General features: G+C 32.8%; 1 protein-coding gene across 1 annotated transcript; it reads right to left on the reverse strand.

Moving 5' to 3' along the window:
• Positions 1 to 2,486: 2,486 nt before the first annotated feature.
• LOC144371270 (uncharacterized) lies at positions 2,487 to 11,713 on the reverse strand. Its single transcript, XM_078033677.1, is given in 5 exon segments — positions 2,487 to 2,794; positions 2,797 to 3,581; positions 3,908 to 3,949; positions 8,555 to 8,685; positions 11,624 to 11,713. Coding segments are annotated over 5 exon segments (1,356 nt in total).
• Positions 11,714 to 20,383: the final 8,670 nt, after the last annotated feature.

The raw sequence follows: 20,383 nt of genomic DNA on the forward strand, positions 1-20,383 counted from the left end.
GATGACCTTGTGATCCCATGAAGAACACTACATCCTCCCAAGAAAAGGTCAGATCCTAGAGGAGGGAGTGATAGCCTTGAGATGACTCAATAAATTGGGGTTCCAATGAGTGAGTGACCGAGTCAGATGCATTGAGAAATTGGCATTCTTTAGCTGTTTCATCAAGGATATGCAGACATAATGCAATAACATGAGGTCTAGTATTTTCCTTAGACCTCTAGTACTGATTCTTTCCTCTAGGCCTTATAAATAGTTAAAACTCTCATATGTAAAATGAAGCCAGTTTTCTGCATAAAATAATGTGGACATAAACATGAAACCTAGATATTTACCCTTAGGAATAAACAAATGCTGTGAATATTATTCTCATAGAACTTATCATTATATTTCAATATATATTTCCCCAAATAAAGTTAAATGCAATGTTTGTGGGAAGTGTTTTTTTGACCCCAAAAGCTCACATATAAAGAGAATATTGTGTTTTTAGTTTTTGAACAGGACTTGTAGATGAGAGTCTAGAGGTTTATTTCAATCAAAATTATGTTTTTCTCTCTGTGATGTCATGGGCTCTTAGAGCTTTAAGATCTGAAGAGGGACAGGGATAGTTTATAGTATCTTATAATTACTGGTTGCAGAGAGGTCTGGGAGACCATGACACATGCTATCTATTGTATAATCCAATAAGTATAACAAACATTATATTGTAAATTATTAAGTAGAAACAAAGGGTCTACAAAATCAAAATACAAAATGAAATTAAAAACTGAGGGGGCATAAATGCTCCTATAGTATGTTTTTTTTTTACAATCATCATTTTACATGTTTCTGGTTACACTTTTCTACTGGTTATCCAAGACTAAAGAGGTGGTCCCAAATTGGGATGTTTTTCCTACACTTAAGGTGAGTTTAGTCTCCTCAGTGATGAACATCATGGAATTCATGAGGAACTGCATGATTTCTTCAATCCAAGAGTCAGGATGGGCCTGTGGATAATGAGGATTCACCAGGAAACTTTGAGACTAATTCCCCCTTCAGCAATCCTCCTCTTTTACCTGAATATGCACGTTAGCGCCTAGTCTCTTGGGTCTTTCTCATCTCCCTGATTGGGGGCTTGTATAACTCTCCAGAGTTGTAGATCCCTTAGGGAGTACTGCAACAGTATAAGGTGAAATTTTAAAGTTGTAATTCAAACTAGGGATATCTGAGCATTATTTTAGTATTCCTAGGTTCTTCCTATAACTTAATTTTTCCATAATTACAAACAAAAGAGTATATAATTTACATAAATAATATTCCCCAAATAAAACTTAATTAAACATATGAAATAATTAATGGAGATGATATAGCATTATTTACCCAATAGAATGTGTTACTATTGCATCGATCCATTAGCAATGTGAATAGTGGGAGATGTGTGACCTAATAACATCATTAAATGCATGACAAGGTTAACATTAAGAAACTCACACTTTATTTAAAAACAAATTGCATCTGTAAGGCAAATATAAGAAAAAATGCTCTGTAAAACGCGCATGGTGGTCCATGCCTGTGACCCTAGAGACGTGAGAAGCTTTGCAAGTTAAAAGCCAGGCTCCATAACTTAGTGAGGCCCTATGCAACTTAGCAAACCATATCTCTAAAAAAAATGGGAAAAAAATCTAGGGATGTGGTTTACTGATTAAGTGCTCCTAAGTTTATGTATAAACATAAAAACTAAAAATTTAAAATTTTATATAAATAATAAGAGACTTCTGAAATAATCAACTCTGAGAATTGTTATTTGTCCAGTTTTGAAAAATGAGACTCTTTAGTAAATGTTGATTCATACTAAAATTATATCCTTTTAGAGATGCACTATTCTATATTTGTATTTCCTTATTTCTACAATATCAGTTAAAGATGTTAAGATAATTTTCAGCAAATGTCAAAAGCAATTACCCATTTTCTACATTTAAATGATTTTTTCCCCTCCTAGGTCCCAAATACTTCAAGGGATGGGCTATAGATAAGAAACTTACTACAATCTTTATATTTGTCAAGGTGTTTTTGTAAATATTTACTGTTATCTAAGGTACACACTTTGGACAAATGCTATTCCACATTTGCTACAGATATGAGGTCAGAATTTGAAAAATGTCTGAAATTTGAATACAGTCTTGGACACATTCTTTGGGGTTCTATATGCTATAAATTCTCCAGTGTTTTTGAAATATTTGTTCAATGTCCAAAAACTTTGCAAAAATTTTCCCACGTCCTCTCACTCATATGAATTCTGAGGTTTTGAGTAGGGTATGAACAATTGTTGGAGACTCTGTCACCCATTTTACACTTGTATAATTTCTGTGCTATCATATCTCTGGTATGAAATGCTGTTGAACTACTGTGAAAAAAAGGGCTGATTCATTTTTAAACAAACTGATGCAATGTTTTCACTTGTAAAACTTCTCTGCAGTAAGAAATCTATAATGTTTAGTAAGATGTGACCTTCAATTTGAAAAGCTTTGCCAGTCTTCACATTTATAGGACTTCTCTCTAGTATGGGTTCTCTGGTGTCGATTAAGTATTGATGTTTGATTAAAAGCTTTGCCACATTCTATACATTTGTAGCGCTTCTCTCCCATGTGGATTCTCTGGTGCTGAATAAGTGATGCTTTGTGATGAAAACTCATGCCACATTCTTTACAGTTGTAGGGCTTCTCTCCAGTGTGGATCCTCTGGTGCAGAGTAAGTAATATTTTTTGATTAAATGTTTTGGCACATTCTTTACATTTGTAGAGCTTCTTTCCAGTGTGGGTTGCTGATGCTTAGTAAGTGATGATGATTGATTAAAACTCTTGTCACACACTTTACATTTGTAGGGCTTCTCTCCAGTATGAATCCTGTTGTGGCGATCAAGATTCGAGTTTATATTAAAACTCTTGCCACACACTGTACATTTGTAGGGATTCTCTCCAGTGTGGATTCTCAGGTGCTGAGTAAGTACTATTTTTTGATGAAAACTTTTGTCACATTCTTTACATTTGTAGGGCTTCTCTCCAGTGTGGATTCGCTGGTGCTGAGTAACTGATGATTTTTGACTGAAACTTTTGCCACACACATTACATTTGTAGGGCTTCTGTCCAGTATGAATCCTGTAGTGGCAATCAAGATTTGAGTTTATATTAAAACTTTTGTCACACACTTTACATTTGTAGGGCTTCTCTCCTGTATGAATCTTGTTGTGGCAATCAAGATTTGATTTTGTATTAAAACTCTTGCCACACACTTTACATTTGTAGGGCTTCTCTCCAGTGTAGATTCGGTGGTGCTGAGTAACTGATGATTTTTGACTGAAACTCTTGCCACACACTTTACATTTGTAGCGTTTCTCTCCAGTATGAATTCTGTTGTGGCGATCAAGATTCGAGTTTGTATTAAAACTTTTGTCAAACCCTTTACATTTGTAAGTCTTCTCTCCCGTATGAATCCTGTTGTGGCAATCAAGATTTGAGTTTGAATTAAAACTTTTGCCACACACTTTACATTTGTAGGGCTTCTCCCCTGTATGAATTCTCTGGTGATTTATAAGGCTTGGTTTTTGACTAAAAGTTTCACAAAATTGTTTATATATGTAGGGCATCTTTCCAGGGTGTGTCCACTGGTGACAAATAAGATTGGAGATTTTATTAGATTTTATTTGTCACCTTCTTTGCATTTGCATTGCACATCTCCTGTATGAACACTGTGATGTTGAGTAAAGTTCTTGAGTGCATTGCATTCTTCACATTGGTAGTTCTTCTCTGCAGAATAATTTTTTTGGTGTTTAGTAAGAGTTGAAAAATTTTTAAGTCTTTGCCACACTTTTTACAGTTAGAGGTCTTTAGTTCAGTATAAATCCTCTGATGCTCAACAAGTTGTAACCTTTCACTAAAAGTTTTTTTTGCATTCCTTAAATTTATAAGGTTTATCTCTGTCATAGTATTTACTGTGTTTAGAAGATGCTGAGCAAGCCTATGCTTTGATATATTCTTTAAACATATAGATCTCTCTTTCTCTATAAATTATCTTGCATTGAGAAAGCTCTTCACTGTGATAAAGAACCCTTTCATATACCCTTAAACTTGCAAGTTTTGTCTGGACTGAAGCAAACTTTCCCACATTTTTCATCTTGGTATGTTTCCTTTAGAAAATGCCTAGGGGTTTCTCTATAATCATAATTTTTATCTCCAATTTAAATATACTGGTAATTACTTAGGGTAGAGACATGGCTAATGGTATTAATTATAGCATTATGTATATAGTGCACTTTCTAGAAATCTGTATTAGAATTATCATTGAGCAATAGTGGGGAATTAAAAACCTCTCTATAATTCTTAATATTATCTATTTGGGCACAAGAAGAAATTACTGTATTGTTGCAGAAAAATGGACATTTTGTAACAAAATTCTCAAATTTTCAATTTTAAAAATATCTTCTCTGTGCAAATGTTTGAATGGAAGTTTAACTCGGTGCTACATTTATAATTGGCCAAGTTAAAAACTGATGCATGGACCAGATTTCAACTTTTCCACATTTCTTTTCACTTCAAAAATGGCTGTGGATATATTGTTACAGACACACAGCTCCTCAGAAGTAAGTGAAATAAATTGAATTTTTTTCAGTTATTAATTTTTTCTGGTGTTCTTTGACCATAAAATTTTTATCATAAATATGGACTACTAATTGGTTTTGACAACTATAATATGATTTTTTAACTTTACTCTTACCTATATTTTCCCATTGTTTTCTTAGTTGTAAATGGTTAATGTCATAATTTCCATATCTTCCCTCTCTCTCTTGTATTCCCTGCTCTGGTAAAATTTCTTCAGGGTGATAAGTCATGTGTTTTTAAATGTGTTTTTAAAGAACTTCTTTAGAAAATGTCTAAAAGAGTCATGGGGTGGTTGTACATAGCAACATAGGAGCTTGAGCCAGAAGGATCAAAATTTCAAGGCCAGCCAAGGTAAAAAATGTAAAGTGGGAGTTCTCTTTCCAGTACTAATAAATGCATCTCAGAAAATAAAAAAAATAAAACATTCAAAACAGCTCAAAGTTGTAAAGACTCAAAGCAGGTTTTAATCCAACTTTTAAAACTTAAAGAGAACATTCAGAGCATCCAAGAGAAAAAGTTGGGTCACCTAGAAATGTGTAACTACATAATTGTAAAATCCTTAGTCAAAACTTCACAACACAGAATGGAATTCCGGGCTATTTTCAAGGGATGGAAGGATAAAATTATCAACCAAAACATAATATTCACAGCTACTATCTTTCAAAAGAGAAGAAAAATAAAGACTTTAGAGATATAAATGCACACACTATTCATCAACACTAGATCTGTTCTCCAAAAAGTATGAAAAGTAATCCTTTATGCTGAAATGTAAGTGCACAGCAACACAAGTCATATGAAATTCTAACATTTCTTGGCTCAAAAAAATAATTTTATTGTAAAAATGGGACACAAAAAATTTTGAAATAGAATTTGAAGGAAAAGAATTAAAGCAAAACTGTTAAAAGACATATATACCTGTAACAATAATATAGTTTTGAAAAGACACAAATATATTGAATTTTTTAAAAAGTGAAGTCAAGTTGATACTCATACAAAGTATGAGTAAGAGATTCTTCATTTTTTGATATTTTTATTGGCAAATTTAAGATTACAAAATTCTGATGAAAACAAACCTTGGCTATATGAATTACCTCTAAAAATTGCAACTCTAGGTAGTCCACAGTATACTCTAAATCTAAGGACAAACACATACTGAAAGCAAAGGGATACAAGCATGACACATAGAAAAGTGACCAAAAAAACCTGTGCAGTCTAAATTATAGTACACAAAACATAGTTTAAGACAGTATTAAAACATAGAAATCATTTTAAATTTTAAAAAGAATTTGAAAAGAAGCAAAATAAAGAAAAGAAACATTTCCCTAGGTTCCGAATTAAGAGTAAATACATTTGCATCCTATATCCTACTCCCCAAACACACAAAGAAAACATTGAGAGAATTGAATGAAAAAAAGAATCACTGTCATCCTAGAAGACATCAATCCCCACTTACTGAAAAGGAAAATACAGTGAAGCAAAATGGTAATTGCAGGGTATAAGACTTTGAAAATATTTGAAACTATTGTAGACTTATAGAATCCCTATTCTTAATCACAAGTGAGATATTATGCTGGATAGATCAATTTTATGTATTAAAACAAAGGTTAATAAATATTTAAGTGATAGTTATTTTTTAACCAACATGGAATAAAAATTTGAAGTCAAAAGTGATAGGAATGTTCAAAAATCCCTAAATATGTGTCAGTTGATTGAACACCCTTGGGCATGCTGTTGTTCAAGAATTGAAAGATTAAATTTAAAGATGTTTATACTACTTAAAGTTAACTAGAGACTCCAGGTAATATGCATCAGACTCCCATTGTTAAAAATATTTTTTTTCAGAGAAATCTAACCTTTAAATTGTATGAATATCCCTCAAAGTACAAATAAGACTATTTCCCTGCTTCAAAATATAATAAAATTTACAACATTCAATTGTAAATGCAGACATGGAGTTAGATAGACAGACTTTTTAGCGAGTGTGGCAATAACCTTCACATCAATAGCAAATTAATAACATTGCACACCAGTGTTTTGACATTGTTATTCAACAGAGCCATCATGGGAGATGCAAATCAAATATCCCTTGAAAAAATGATGAGCCATATTGGAATATAGAAACTATAGAACTTTGAAGTCAAAGAATTTATTCTAATTATATATTTTATGAAATGTATATACACTAGGTTAACTGAACTATCACAGAAAAAATACTGCAGAATTCTACAAGCATGCCATCTCTGAACTAAAGTAGCAGCTTTCTGAAGAAAAGAGAATGGTTTTGTGATGGGGAGACAGAAATTAGTCCTTGCTTCCTAGGCATAGTTTTTTTTTCTTTCTTTTTTTTTTTTGAGATCTAAACTTTTTAGAGATATATTGCATAACAATTTGAATTAATGTTACTGAACTGTATATTTAAATTCTTGGAGACAGTAAGTTTTATTTTGCAGTTTTAATCATAATGAAAATTACAAACAATACATAAAAGAGGTTTGCACATTTCTCAAACCTTCATTTAAAATAATGTGGTCTTTATCCTATAAATAAGAACAAACTCATCAATATACAAATGATGAGCATGCTTCGAATCCCAGCTACTAGGAAGTCTGAGGGAGGAGAATTGCAAATTCAAGACATCCTCAATAACTCAGTGAGAACCTCTCTCAAACTCTGAATGAAAAGGAGCTTGGGGTGTAGTTCAGCATCAGAATATCACTGCCATCAATCCACATTACATTTACATATAGAAAATTTCAATTTCTACGTACATGGGCAGATTAAAAGACAATAAAATAAAATATAAAAGTCATAGACAAAAAGAGGCTTAATATTTATACAAGCAAAAGCACATATAACATTATTGGCAATACAAACAAGAGTCATGCATATCTTAATTTGTGAAGCAATTAACTGATATGGGGAAACCTAGTCTGCAACATGGAATCTACTATACACAATGAAAAAATAAGGAAAAAATTAACCAATCAAATTATAAATATACACAGATATGTTATTTTACAAATCCTCTTATTCAAATACAACTTAAACCATCTCTCAAAAGAGCAGTCTTTGTCCATCTTGACTTTCATTCCATGGCAGATAATTTCACAAAAACTCCATTACACATATCAGAAAGAACTCTGATAAGAACATTTTTATGAAATAAAAATGTACAAATAAGTTTAGAGTAACTGACTTGTGATATTAATGTATTACAATGGGTTGACCTAGTGGTCTCCAGAAATGTACAAAAAATTCCTGCAAATAATGGAAGAGGGGCTGGAGTTATAGACTAATGGTAGAGGGCTTGCTTACCATGTATGAGGCCCTGGGTTTGATCCTCAGCACCACATATGAATAAATGGGAAAATCATTAACAACTAAAATAATATTTTAAAAATTATAGAAGAGTTGTCAGATAATATTGACACTCACAAGGCAAGTGGAGTGTTTTTTTGTTAATTTGCATGTATGCAGACATTACTGGAGGAAAATCAGGAGACTAGATTATTTGAAAGCACAAAACACAGGACAGATTCTTCTATGATCACAAGAGAGAGAAATTCAAGCTTCTCAAAAATCTTCTCTGCTGGATAACTTCTCAATCAAACTTTTTAAATTTAGGCTTCCTCCTCTACCTCAACTATGTCCTCTGCTATATGTGGGACAAAGTATTTGACATAACTGCATTTCTCTAAGTCAACCATATGTCAAGTGAAGGATGTACATCATGCCAACAAAGGAAAACATTAAGGATGAAAAGAAACTTAATATTTTCTTGTCAGCATCAAGAACTACCCCATCCTTTTTATTTAAAACACAAATATGAATCATCCAATTTCTATGGTGAAGTTCCCAAAAGATATACTTCAAGGGAAGAAAATTAAATAATGATAATTAGGAATTTTGAAGGAAAGTTATGCTCACCCACAAATACCAGGTTGTTGTAGGTCTCCAACATCACTTCTCTATATAAATTCTGCTGAGTAGGATCCAGGCATTTCCATTCCTCCTCAGAGAAATCAATAGCTACATCCCTGAATGTCAATGGCTCCTAAAATAAAAATTGGTAGATCAATAGCACATGGACAAAACCATTATTCAGTGTTTAGTTTGGATTAAAAGTTAGTAGACCTGACTCTTATGTAGGAGAGTTACTTTAATTATGTAATAAGATACATATTTTCCTCTGAATTAGATAATGGAAAATAAGTCCTAAAACAGTATATATATTCCATATTAGAGTGAAGTCAAAGATATATACCACAATCCAAAAACTGAATAAAAGCCGAACTTTTCTGCCACCGGTGAATGAAATTTGGGGTACATTCCAGATGCAAATCAGACTTGTCAAAGATATACTCATAAGGTGATTGTGCCCAAGGGAGACAAAAAGTGGTAAAAAAGCTATTGAAAACAGTCTGGGAGTTATTCTTTTTGCTTTGTATCCATGAGATAGTTTGAGCTCCCCAAAACAATTAGTTTCAAGTATCATCCATGACACATTCCCAATGTGTAAAATATTCATAAAATATTAATGTTTGGAGACAAACAACAGACTTGGAATATTAAGTTCTATAAGCAGTTCAACGAGTGAATATATTTGGTACAATAGAGGCCCAGACAGCAGCATGTATGTGTTCAAAAACTGAGACAAAGAAATGAATAATAAAAGAAAAAAGACCTTTTAATATAATTGTAATGGAAAAATAATGGTAACAATAAGTTACTTAAAACTCATACAACCAAGGATATATAACCACGAAAAATGATGGCTTTGAAAAATACATAATAAAATTAGGAGTCATAAAAAGTCACAGGGCTGTCATCATCTCTGTGTGCAAAAAGAAGATGAGATCAGTAAGATACACCAGAAGTGTCCACATGGGTTTTCCACGTGTAGATGGATCCTGATTACTTAAATACAGCTACTTTATTGAAAGAATTACCTTGACATCAGAGCATAATCACACCATCTACACAAATATCTAATTAAAAATCTTCAATAGCAAAATGTTTAAATACTTGAGCCAATTGGAATTGTATGGTATCAAGATTTTATGAAAGGAACAACAAGACAAATCAGGTTAGTAGATGATTATAGTCACTGTTCACATAAAGCAAAAAATAAAAATCCTGACATGTTAGAATAAATATTTTTTCCAAACTGTGGAGAACCCTCACTGTGGCCTTCTGTGGCTCATTCCTAAGCAGAGAGTCAGGTAATTCTGGGCAGATAAGAAAATAATTCTGTAAAGTCCACACATCTTAGATCCCTTTTGCAAAGAAAGGAAATGGTTAGTCTTTTATAGTCACAATTCTCACCATTTAACAGACTCATAGTTGGAGTCAGTTTAAAGTCCTCACCTACAATGTTCTTTAAAATTTATTTTTCTATAAGAAAATGTGTGAATTTGCAGAAAATCAAATGGAGGTTGTGGCTCAGTGGCAGAGCTCTTGCCTAGCATGTGTGAGGCACCAGGTCTAATCCTCAACACCACATATAAATAAAGGATAAAGGTTCATCAACAACTAAAAAATAGTTTTTAAAAAGAACATGTTTTGACACTGGTTGGCACAAGTGTCACTACTTTGGGTCTCAAAATTGCAGTCTTTCACCTAATTCTGATGCCACTTATAAGTCCCAGAATGTCATCTACACTGCTGATCTACTTCCTGTAAATTGGGCGACCCTACAACTACCAAACATACAAAGAAGCATTCAATATTAAGAAATCAGCTATATACAACTCTAGTAAATGAATTAAACACAACCATGATGAAATTGTAACAACCTATTGCACAAATATAAAAGAATGGCTACTAAAGGCTATATGGAGAATGCAGGCATACAGAATGGTCAACAATTCTGTAGAATAATTTTATGGGACTGAAATATCTGACACTGAGATTTACTATGAACTTAAAGTACCCCAAAAGGTGAGATATGTGGCAAAGAGTATACAAACAGATTAGTGGAATAGAACTGAAAACCTAGAAATAAACTCAAAAAACACACAAGAGATGACAGGATTTTCCTGGAGATGATATATTTTTTAATGAATTATGAACACCCTGGAATCTGTATGCAAAGAAATGAATTAGACACAGAACTTACAACTTTTGAAAAATTAAATCATTCATCTGAAAGAAAATGTTAAATTTTTACCTTGTGTCAGACAACATAGCAGAAATTATATATGGCTTTGTCCTTGACATGAACAAAGCCAGAAGCAAGATCTATAAATGAGAAAGTTAATAAACTTTTCCTCTGTTGAAAACCATTCTGAATTTTTAAGTATGCTATTAACTGAATGAGAAGAAGCTGGATAAAATATTTGCCAAATATATGTATGATGAAGATCTGGAATAAAAAAAAAATATATTGAGCTCTTAAAACTCGGCCAAAGAGATGGAGTTTTGGCTCAGTGTTAGAGCAATTTTCTACCTTGTATGAGGCACTGGGTTTGATCTTCAGCACCACATATAAATTAATAACAAATAACGGTCCATTGATAACTAAATATATTTTAAAAATACTGAGCGAGATAACAAGCAATTTAAAATGGGCACTATCACATATAATGGTATTAGAAACTTATAAGAAGCAATAATAAGAATGATATAATCTGAAACTATAATAAACATATACAGATCCATGGAGATAAGATTTGTGTATGTACATGTGTTTTTCTATAGATGTCTGTATATGTACATAGATTTATAACTATAGATATATAAAATACTGCAGAGGTACATAGTTTAAGCATATTTCTTCAAAATCATTTATTATAATGAGTCATATTAATGAATAATTATGTGACATTATGAATTATATTTCATTAATTATATGTAATTTATACATAAATACAAAATAACCTGTAAGGTTTTCACCTACAGAGACATTTACATAATAATATTTTATGGAGCTATGGTTGTAGTTAAGTGGTGCAGAAATTGTTCAGCATGTGTAAGAGCTTGGGTTTTATTACCAGCAGCACAAAAACAAATGCAATAGTTTCCACTAAGGCCTTGATAACATAGTGAGATTTGACAGATATTTCATAAATGTACTCTGTCATTTTCTTGGAAAACCACAGAATTCAGTGGGTTTCTGTGTCTCCTATCTGTAGTAGAAACTTCAATGTCTGAAAAGTTCTACTTGAAATATTTTTTTTTACCAATACCCATTAATTTCTAATGTCATTATGTTAAAACAATCAATCATGACCCTAGTTTATCTTAAGAATAAAATTTGTTTAAACTTTATTTTTACTTTTCTTATGTTTCTGCTTAGTTCCCAGCCTTATTTACTTTGGATTTCATAAAGTCCCTAAATTATTCCTCCAGTTCAATCATCATGTTTCCAAGAACTGTAGCTGAAATGTACAAACTGCCCCCTGAGGGAATCTACACTGACAGCCCTGCCCTGGATAAGCCCATGTATCAGTCCGCTCTTAAAAGTCAAAGCCATAAGGAACAAATTGTTATGCCTTTTATCTTTTCAAAATATGTTGTCTAGTGAACAAAACAGTATTAAAATTTACACAAAATCTAAACAGCAGAACAGAATAGTATTAAAATTTACAAAAAATCTAAAAATGAGGAAACATTGAAAATGACAAGGGTTGCAAAAATTAATTCTTTGAGAGAATGTAAATGAGTGTTAGAAGGAACTGATTTTTTATGTATAAAAATATCAGAAATTAAACACTGGTGATCATTTTACAACATTATGGCTACTGTATAAGCTATGGGATTATAAACTTAAAAATGGTAAATTAGATTTTACTTATATTTTGCCAGAAGAAAAAAAATATTTGTAACAGGCACAAGAAAAAAGTCAAAACCACAGCAAAAATAATAATAAGTATATTTAAAAAGATTAAAAAAGCAAACAAAAATGCAAGTGATATTTGCCCAATAAGTAACACTACTTCCATAATGAGAAACATTTATTTGAATATGCTACTGCCTATATATAATGATCAACAGTGGATTGTTTTTTTATGCCTGACTTATATTTGTATCAGAAAAGCATGTTCGAGTGGACATGAATATCGGCTATCTGTAATTGTAATTAATTTTATATTTTGATAGAGCCACATTTTTGTTCCTAGTATCCCAATTCACCATAGCCAAATTATGAAAGCAGTTCCCATGCCGGTTAATAGATGAATTGACTAATAAAATGTGATACACACAATATGTTTTTAGTCAGCGATAAAGAAGATTTAAATTGTGACATTTGTCAGTAAATGAACAGAAATTAACAACATCATGCTAAGCAAAATTAATCAGACTGATCAAGGGTCAAATGTTTTCTTTCACCTGCGACAGCTACAGCAAAACAAAAAGGAAAAGGAGAACTGGATATAATAAAGATATAGAGAAGATTAGTGGAGTATCAGGAGACTGAGTGGGAGTGATAGGAAAGGAGAATATCAAATGAATTAAAAAAAAAACATGGGTATATAAAAATATACCACTGTGAATTCCACCTTCCTGTATATGTAGAAAGCATCAAACATATATGAATAAAAAGATTAATAAAATAGATGAAGGAGAATAATGGGGGAAAATAATGAAGGGAAAAAATAAGGTAATGAGAATTGAAAGGGATTAAATTAATTTAACAAAAGAGGTAAAAGCCTTGTACAATGGAAAGTACACCATGCTAAATAAAAAGAATTAAAGAAGACCTAGAAGATGGAAAGTTCTATCTTCTTCTTGAATAGGTAGAATTTATATTGTCAAAATGACCATGCTACCTAAAGCACTATAAAGATTTAATGCAACTCCAATCAGTATCCCAATGGCATTCCTCATGGAAATAGAAAAAAAATAAAAATTAATCGTGGAAAAACAAAGAGAACCAGAAGAGGCAAAGCAATCCTTAGAAGAGAAAGGCATGTGGCATCACTATACCAGACGTTAAACTATTCTTCCGAGGAATAGTAACAAAAACAGCGTGGTACTGGCACCAAAATAGACAAGTAGACCAACTGTATGGAAAAGAGAACACAGCGAATAACACACATAAATACAGTTATCTCATACTAGACAAAGGTACCAAAAACATATTGGAGAAAAAATAGCCTTTTCAACAAATGGTGCTAAAAAACTGCATATCCATAGGCAGCAAAATAAAATTAAGACCCTCTCTTTCATCAAGCAAACAACTCAACTCAAAGTGGATCAAGGACCTAGGAATTAAATCAGAGACCCTGCACCTAAGAGAGGAAAATGTAGGTCCAAATCTTCATCATGTTGGATTAGGCCCCGACATCCTTAATAAGACTATTATAGCATAAGAATTAAAACCAAGAATCAATAAGTAGACAGATCAAAACTTAACAGCTTCTCAGCAAAAAAAAACAATTAGTGAGGTGAAGAGACAGCCAACATCCTGGGAGCAAACTCTTACCACTCACACATCACATACAGCCCTCATCTCTAGGGTATATAAAGAACTTGATCTTGACACACATACACAAACACACACACACTAAAAACAAACCAAATAACTCAATCGATACATGGACCAAGGAATTGAACAAGCACTTCTCAGAATATGATATACAACAGAGCAACAAATATATATATGAAAAGTTCAACATAGCAATTAGAGAAATGCAAATCAAAACTAAGATTTCATCTTACTCCAGCCAGAATGGAAGCTATTATACATATAAACAATGAGCGTTGGCAAGGATGTGGGAGAAAAGGCACAATCATATATTGCTGGTGGGGATTCAAATTGGTGCAGCCAATATGGAAAGCAGTATGGAGATTCCTTGGAAATCTGGGAATGAAACCACCATTTGACCCAGCTATCCCACTCCTCAGTCTATCCCCAAAGGGATTAAAAACAGCATACTACAGGGTCACAGCCACATCAATGTTTACAGCAGCACAATTCACAATAGCTAAACTGTGGAGCCAACATAGATGCCCTTCAGTGGATAAATAGATAAAGAAAATGGGATATATATACCAAATGGAACATTACTCAACACTAAAAAAAAAAAAAAACATTGTGCTTGCTAGTAAATGGATGGAGTTGGAGAATATTATGTTAAATGAAGTTAGTCAATACCCCCCCAAAAAAATAAATGCCAAGTGTTTTCTCTGATATATGCGGAGTGACTCACAGTGGGGTAGGGAGGGAGTGCATGGGAGGATTAGATTAATTCTAGATAGGGAAGAGGGGAGAGAGGAAAATGGAGGGAAAAGGGGATTAGCAAGGATAGTGGAATATGATCAACAGCATTATTCAAAAACAAATGTATGAAGATTTGAATTTGGTGCCAAAATACCTTATATACAAACAGATATGAAAATTGTGTTCAATAACAGTTGTAATGCAGAAAGGAATGAGTACATGTAGAATGGCATAAATTAGCATGAGTATACTTTATATACAGAGGAGTGAAAAATAGTGCTCTTTGTGTAATAAGGATTGTAATGCATTCCAATGTAGTCATGTATTTAAAAAATAAATAAATTTTTTAAAAAGAAAGTTATTGGAACCCGTTGGGGACACTATAAGCCTACAGGATAAAAATTGTAACACCTTGAAAATAGAGGGATGGAAGGGAAGATGCATGAAAAACATGAAATACCGACAAGTATGTGCCCTAAACAAAGATGCTGCATTATTAGAATCCAGAACAGCAGGAGAAATAACAGAGAAGGAGTGGAGGAGGTACATAATTTTCTATGAATTAAAGGATGATATAAGAACAAATACAGGCAACATGGGATCATTTTGATAAAGAGTTACATAAGCAAATACAGAAAGCAAAAGTTTCCTTCAATAAGGAGATAGAGATTCTGAAAAAAAACAGAGATCCTTGAAATGAAGGAAACAGTAAACCAAATTAAGAACTCAATAGGAAGCATCTCCAACAGAATAGATCACTTGGAAGACCGAACCTCTGACATTCAAGGCAAAATATATAATCTTGAAAAAATAAAGTTGACACCAGTGAAGATGGTAACAAACCATGAGCAGAAGATTCAAGAATCATGAGATAACATGAAAAGAGCAAATTTAACAACTATTGGGATAGAGGAAGTCATAGAGGTTCAAACTACACATATGGACAATCTATTCAATGAAATAATATCATAAAAATTTCCAAACATGTAGAGTGAATTGGAAAATCAAATACAAGGAGACTACAGGACAACAAATGAACAAAATCACAACAGATCCACACCAATGCACATCATAATGAAAAACACGTAGCATACAGGAGAAACAGAGTATTTTAAAACCCACAAGAGAAAGGAATCAGATTATATATGGGGGGAAAGAAATCAGGATCTCTGATTTCTCAACAGAGAACCTAAAAGCTACAAGATCCTACAACAATATACACCAAACTCTGAAAGAAACAGATGCCAACCAAGAATCATACCCAGCAAAATTAAATATTGATTAGCAATTGAATTTCGATTTAGAAGCTATTTTATGATAAAATAAAAACCTTCCATAATACACAAAAGTTAAAAGAATTTACAAGTAGAAGGCCTGAACTACAGCACATCCTTAGTAAAATATTCCATGAGGAGGAAATGAAAAACAATGAAAATTAGAAAAGGGAAGTATCACTCTAAAGAAAAAAACCCATCAAAGAGAAACCAAATCAAGTTAAATACCAAAAATAACTGGGAATACAAATCATGTCTCAATAATAACCCTGAATGTTAATTTCCAAAACTCTGCAATCAAAAGACTGGCAGATTGCATTTAAAAGCAAGATCCAACAAAATGCTGCCTCCAAGAGACTCATCTCATAGGAAAAGACACCACAGACTGAAGGTGACAGGTTGAAAAAAAATATATCTCTTGGGCTGGGGCTGGGGCTCAGTGGTGGAGTGCTCACCTAGCACCTGTGAGGACTTGTGTTTGATTCTCATCACCACATAAAAATCAATAAATAAAATAAATGTATTGTTTCAATCTACAAAAAAAAAAATTTAAAAAACATACCACTCATATGGACTGTGGAAGCAAGCAGGGGTTTCCATCCTTATATCAAATAATGTGGACTTCAAGTGAAAGTCAATCAGAAGGGATAAAGGAGGACCTTTCATACTGATTAAGGGAAATATACACCAAGAAGACAGAACAATTATAAATATTTATGCCCCAAACAATGGAGCATCTATGTTCAAACATACTCTTCTCAAGTTCAAGGGCCAAGTAGACCACAAGATCATAATTCTGGGTGACTTTCACACACCTCTTTTACCACTGAATTGATCTTCCTAACAAAAGCCAAACAGAAAATACAGAACTCAATAATACAATCAATAACTTAGATTTAACTGACATACATAGACTATTTCATACTTCAATAGGCAAAGACACTTTCTTCTCAGGAGCAAATCGATCCTTCTCTAAAATATACCATATGCATTCCAAAAAGCAACTCCAAGCAAATATAGAAAAGTAAAGATACTACCCTGCATTCTACCAGATCCTAATGGAATGAAATTAGAAAGAAATGATAAAAATAGAAGCTACTCCAAGACCTGAAGACTAAATAATATGCTAGCGAATGAACAATGGGTTGCAGAAAACATCAAGAAGGAGATTTAAAAATTCTTAGAGGTGAATGAAATCACAGATACAACATATCAAAATCTCTAGGACACTATGAAGACATTACTAAGAGGAAAGTTCATTGCATGGAGTTCATTCTTTAAAAAAAAAAGTTAAATAAATGACATAAAATTATATCTCAAAGCCCTAGGAAAAAAATGAATCAACACCAAAAGCAATAAAGGACAGAAATAATTAATATCAGAGCTGAAATCAAAGAAATTGAAACAAAAGAAGCAATTAAAAATTGACAAAGAGACTGGGAATTGAACTGCCATTTGACAGAAATATCCCATTCCCCGGTCTATACCCAAAGGACTTAAAAACAGCACACTACAGGGACACAGCCACAATAATTTTAGCAGCACAATTCACAATAGCCAAACTGTGGAGCCAACCTAGATGCCCTTCAGTGGATGAATGGATGAAGAAAATGTGGCATCTGTAAACAATGGAATATTACTCAGCAAAAAAACAGAATAAAATCATGGCATCTGCAGGTAAATGGATGGCGTTGGAGAATATAATGTTAAATGAAGTTAGTCAAACCCCAAAAAACAAATGCTGAATGTTTTCTCTGATATACGAAGGCTGACTATACTGGGGTAGGGAGGGGGAGTATGGAAGGAGTAGATGAATTATATTTAGGTCAGAGGGATGGGAAGGGAGGGGTGGGGATTAGCAAGGATGATGGAATATGATGGACATCATTATCCATCGTACATGTATGAAGACATGAATTGGTGTCAACCTACTTTACAGAGATATGAAAAATTGTGCTGTACATGTGTAGTAAGAATTATAATACATTTTGCTGCCATATATTTTTTATACATTTATTAATTTTTTTAATTTTCAAAATGAAAAGATGGATCTTTGAAAAAATACACTTGATAATTCCTTATCCATACTAATGTAGAAAAAGAGAAAAACTCAAATTACTAAAATCCATGATGAGAAAGAAAATATCACCATGAACACTAGAGAAATACAGAAGATAATTTTAAATTATTTTGAAAATTTGTACTCCAACAAAACAGAAAAAACTAAAGACATCAACAAATGTCTACAATCATATAATTTAACGAAATTGAGTGAGAATGACATACACAAGTTGAACTGATCATTTTAAAGCAATGAAATAGAAGACACAACCAAAAGCCTACCAACCAAAAAAAGAAAAGAAAAAAAAAAAGCCCATGACTCAATGGATACAAGACCGTAAAGAAGAACTAACACCAATACTCATGAAATTATTTTGTAAAATAGAAAATGAGGGAGCACTTGCAAACTCATTCTATGAGGTTAAAATCACCTTGATTTTAAAATCAGAAAAAGACACATCAAAGAAAGAAAACTTCAGACCAATATTTCTAAAAAACAGCTGCAAAAATTCTGAATAAAATTCTGGCAAATCAATTACAACAACATATCAAAAAGTTCATGCACCATGATCAAGTGGGATTCATCCCCATGATGCAAGGTTGGTTCAACATAGAGAAATCAATAAATGTAATTCATCACATCAGTAAATTTAAATATAAAAATCATATGGTCATCTCCATAGATGCAGAAAAACATTTGACAAAATACAGCACCCCTTCATGTTCAAAACACTGGAAAAACTGGGGATAACAGAAACTTACCTCAACATTGTAAAGGCTCTCTAATCTAAGCTACAAGCCAACATCATTCTAATTGGAGAAAAATTGAAGGCATTCCCTCTAAAATCTGAACAAGAGAGGGATGTCCTCTCTCACCACTTCTATTTAACACAGTTCTTAAAAAACTGGCCAGAGCAATTAAATGAAAGAAATTGAACAAATAAGTACAGGAAAAGAAGAACTTATACTAGCACCATTTGCTGATGATATGATACTGTACTTACAAAACCCAAAAAAAAACTCAATGAGAAAACTTCTAGAACTGGAATTCAGCAAAGTAGCAGAATATAAAATCAACACCCATAAATCAAAGGCATTTCTTTATATCAGTGACAAATCCTCTGAGAGGGACATGAGGAAAACTACCCCATTCATAATATCCTCAAGAAAAAGATACCTGGGAGTCAAAAAAAGAGGTAAAGAATCCATACAATGAAAACTATGGAACACTAAAGAGAAATCAAAGACATTAGAAAATGGAAAGATCTACCTTACTCTTGCATAGGCAGAACTAATATTTTTAAAATGACCTTACTACCAAAAGCACTATACAGATTTAATGCAATTCTGATCAAAATCCCAATGGCATTCCTCATAAAAATAGAAAAAGCAATTATGAAATTCATCTGGAAAAATAAGAGATTCAGAAGAGCCAAAGCAATCCTTAGCAGGAATAGTGAAGCAGATAGCATTGCTATACCAGACCTTAAACAATACTAAAGAGCAAGAGTAACAAAAACAGCATGGTATTGACACCCAAACAGGCTGGTGGACCAATGGTACAGAACAGAGGACACAGAGACCAACCCACAAAATTACAACTACCTTATATTAGACAAAGGTGTCAAAAACATGCATTGGAGACAGGATAGCATCTTCAATAAATGGTCCTAGGAGAACTGGAAATCCATATGCAACAAAATAAAATTGAACCCCTATCTCTCACCATGCACAAAAGTTAACTCAAAATGAATCAAGGACCTAGGAATTAAGCCAGAGACTGTGCATCTAACAGAAGCAAAGATAGGCCCTAATCTTCATCATTTGTGATTAGGCCCCAACTTCCTTAATAAGACTCCTATAGCACAAGAATTAAAACCAAGAATCAACACTTGAAAGGAATTCAAAATCAAAAGTTTGTATCAAAAAAAAAAAAAAACATTAGAGAGCCTACATCCTGTGAGCAAATCTTGACTCCTCACACATCAAATAGAGCACTAATCTCTGGGGTATATAAAGAACTCAAAAATCTTAACACCAAAAAAAACAAATATTCAATCAACAAATGGGCCAAGGACCTAAACAGACACTTCTCTGAAGAGGATATACAATCAATCAACAAATGTATGAAAAAATGTTCATCATCTCTAGCAATCAGAGAAATGCAAATAAAAACTAAAATATAATCTCACTCCAGTCAGAATGGCAGCGATTATGAAGACAAACAACAGCAATGGTGCGAGGATGTGGGG

Source organism: Ictidomys tridecemlineatus, chromosome 16 (assembly GCF_052094955.1).
Source record: "Ictidomys tridecemlineatus isolate mIctTri1 chromosome 16, mIctTri1.hap1, whole genome shotgun sequence".
Lineage (NCBI taxonomy): Eukaryota > Metazoa > Chordata > Mammalia > Rodentia > Sciuridae > Ictidomys > Ictidomys tridecemlineatus.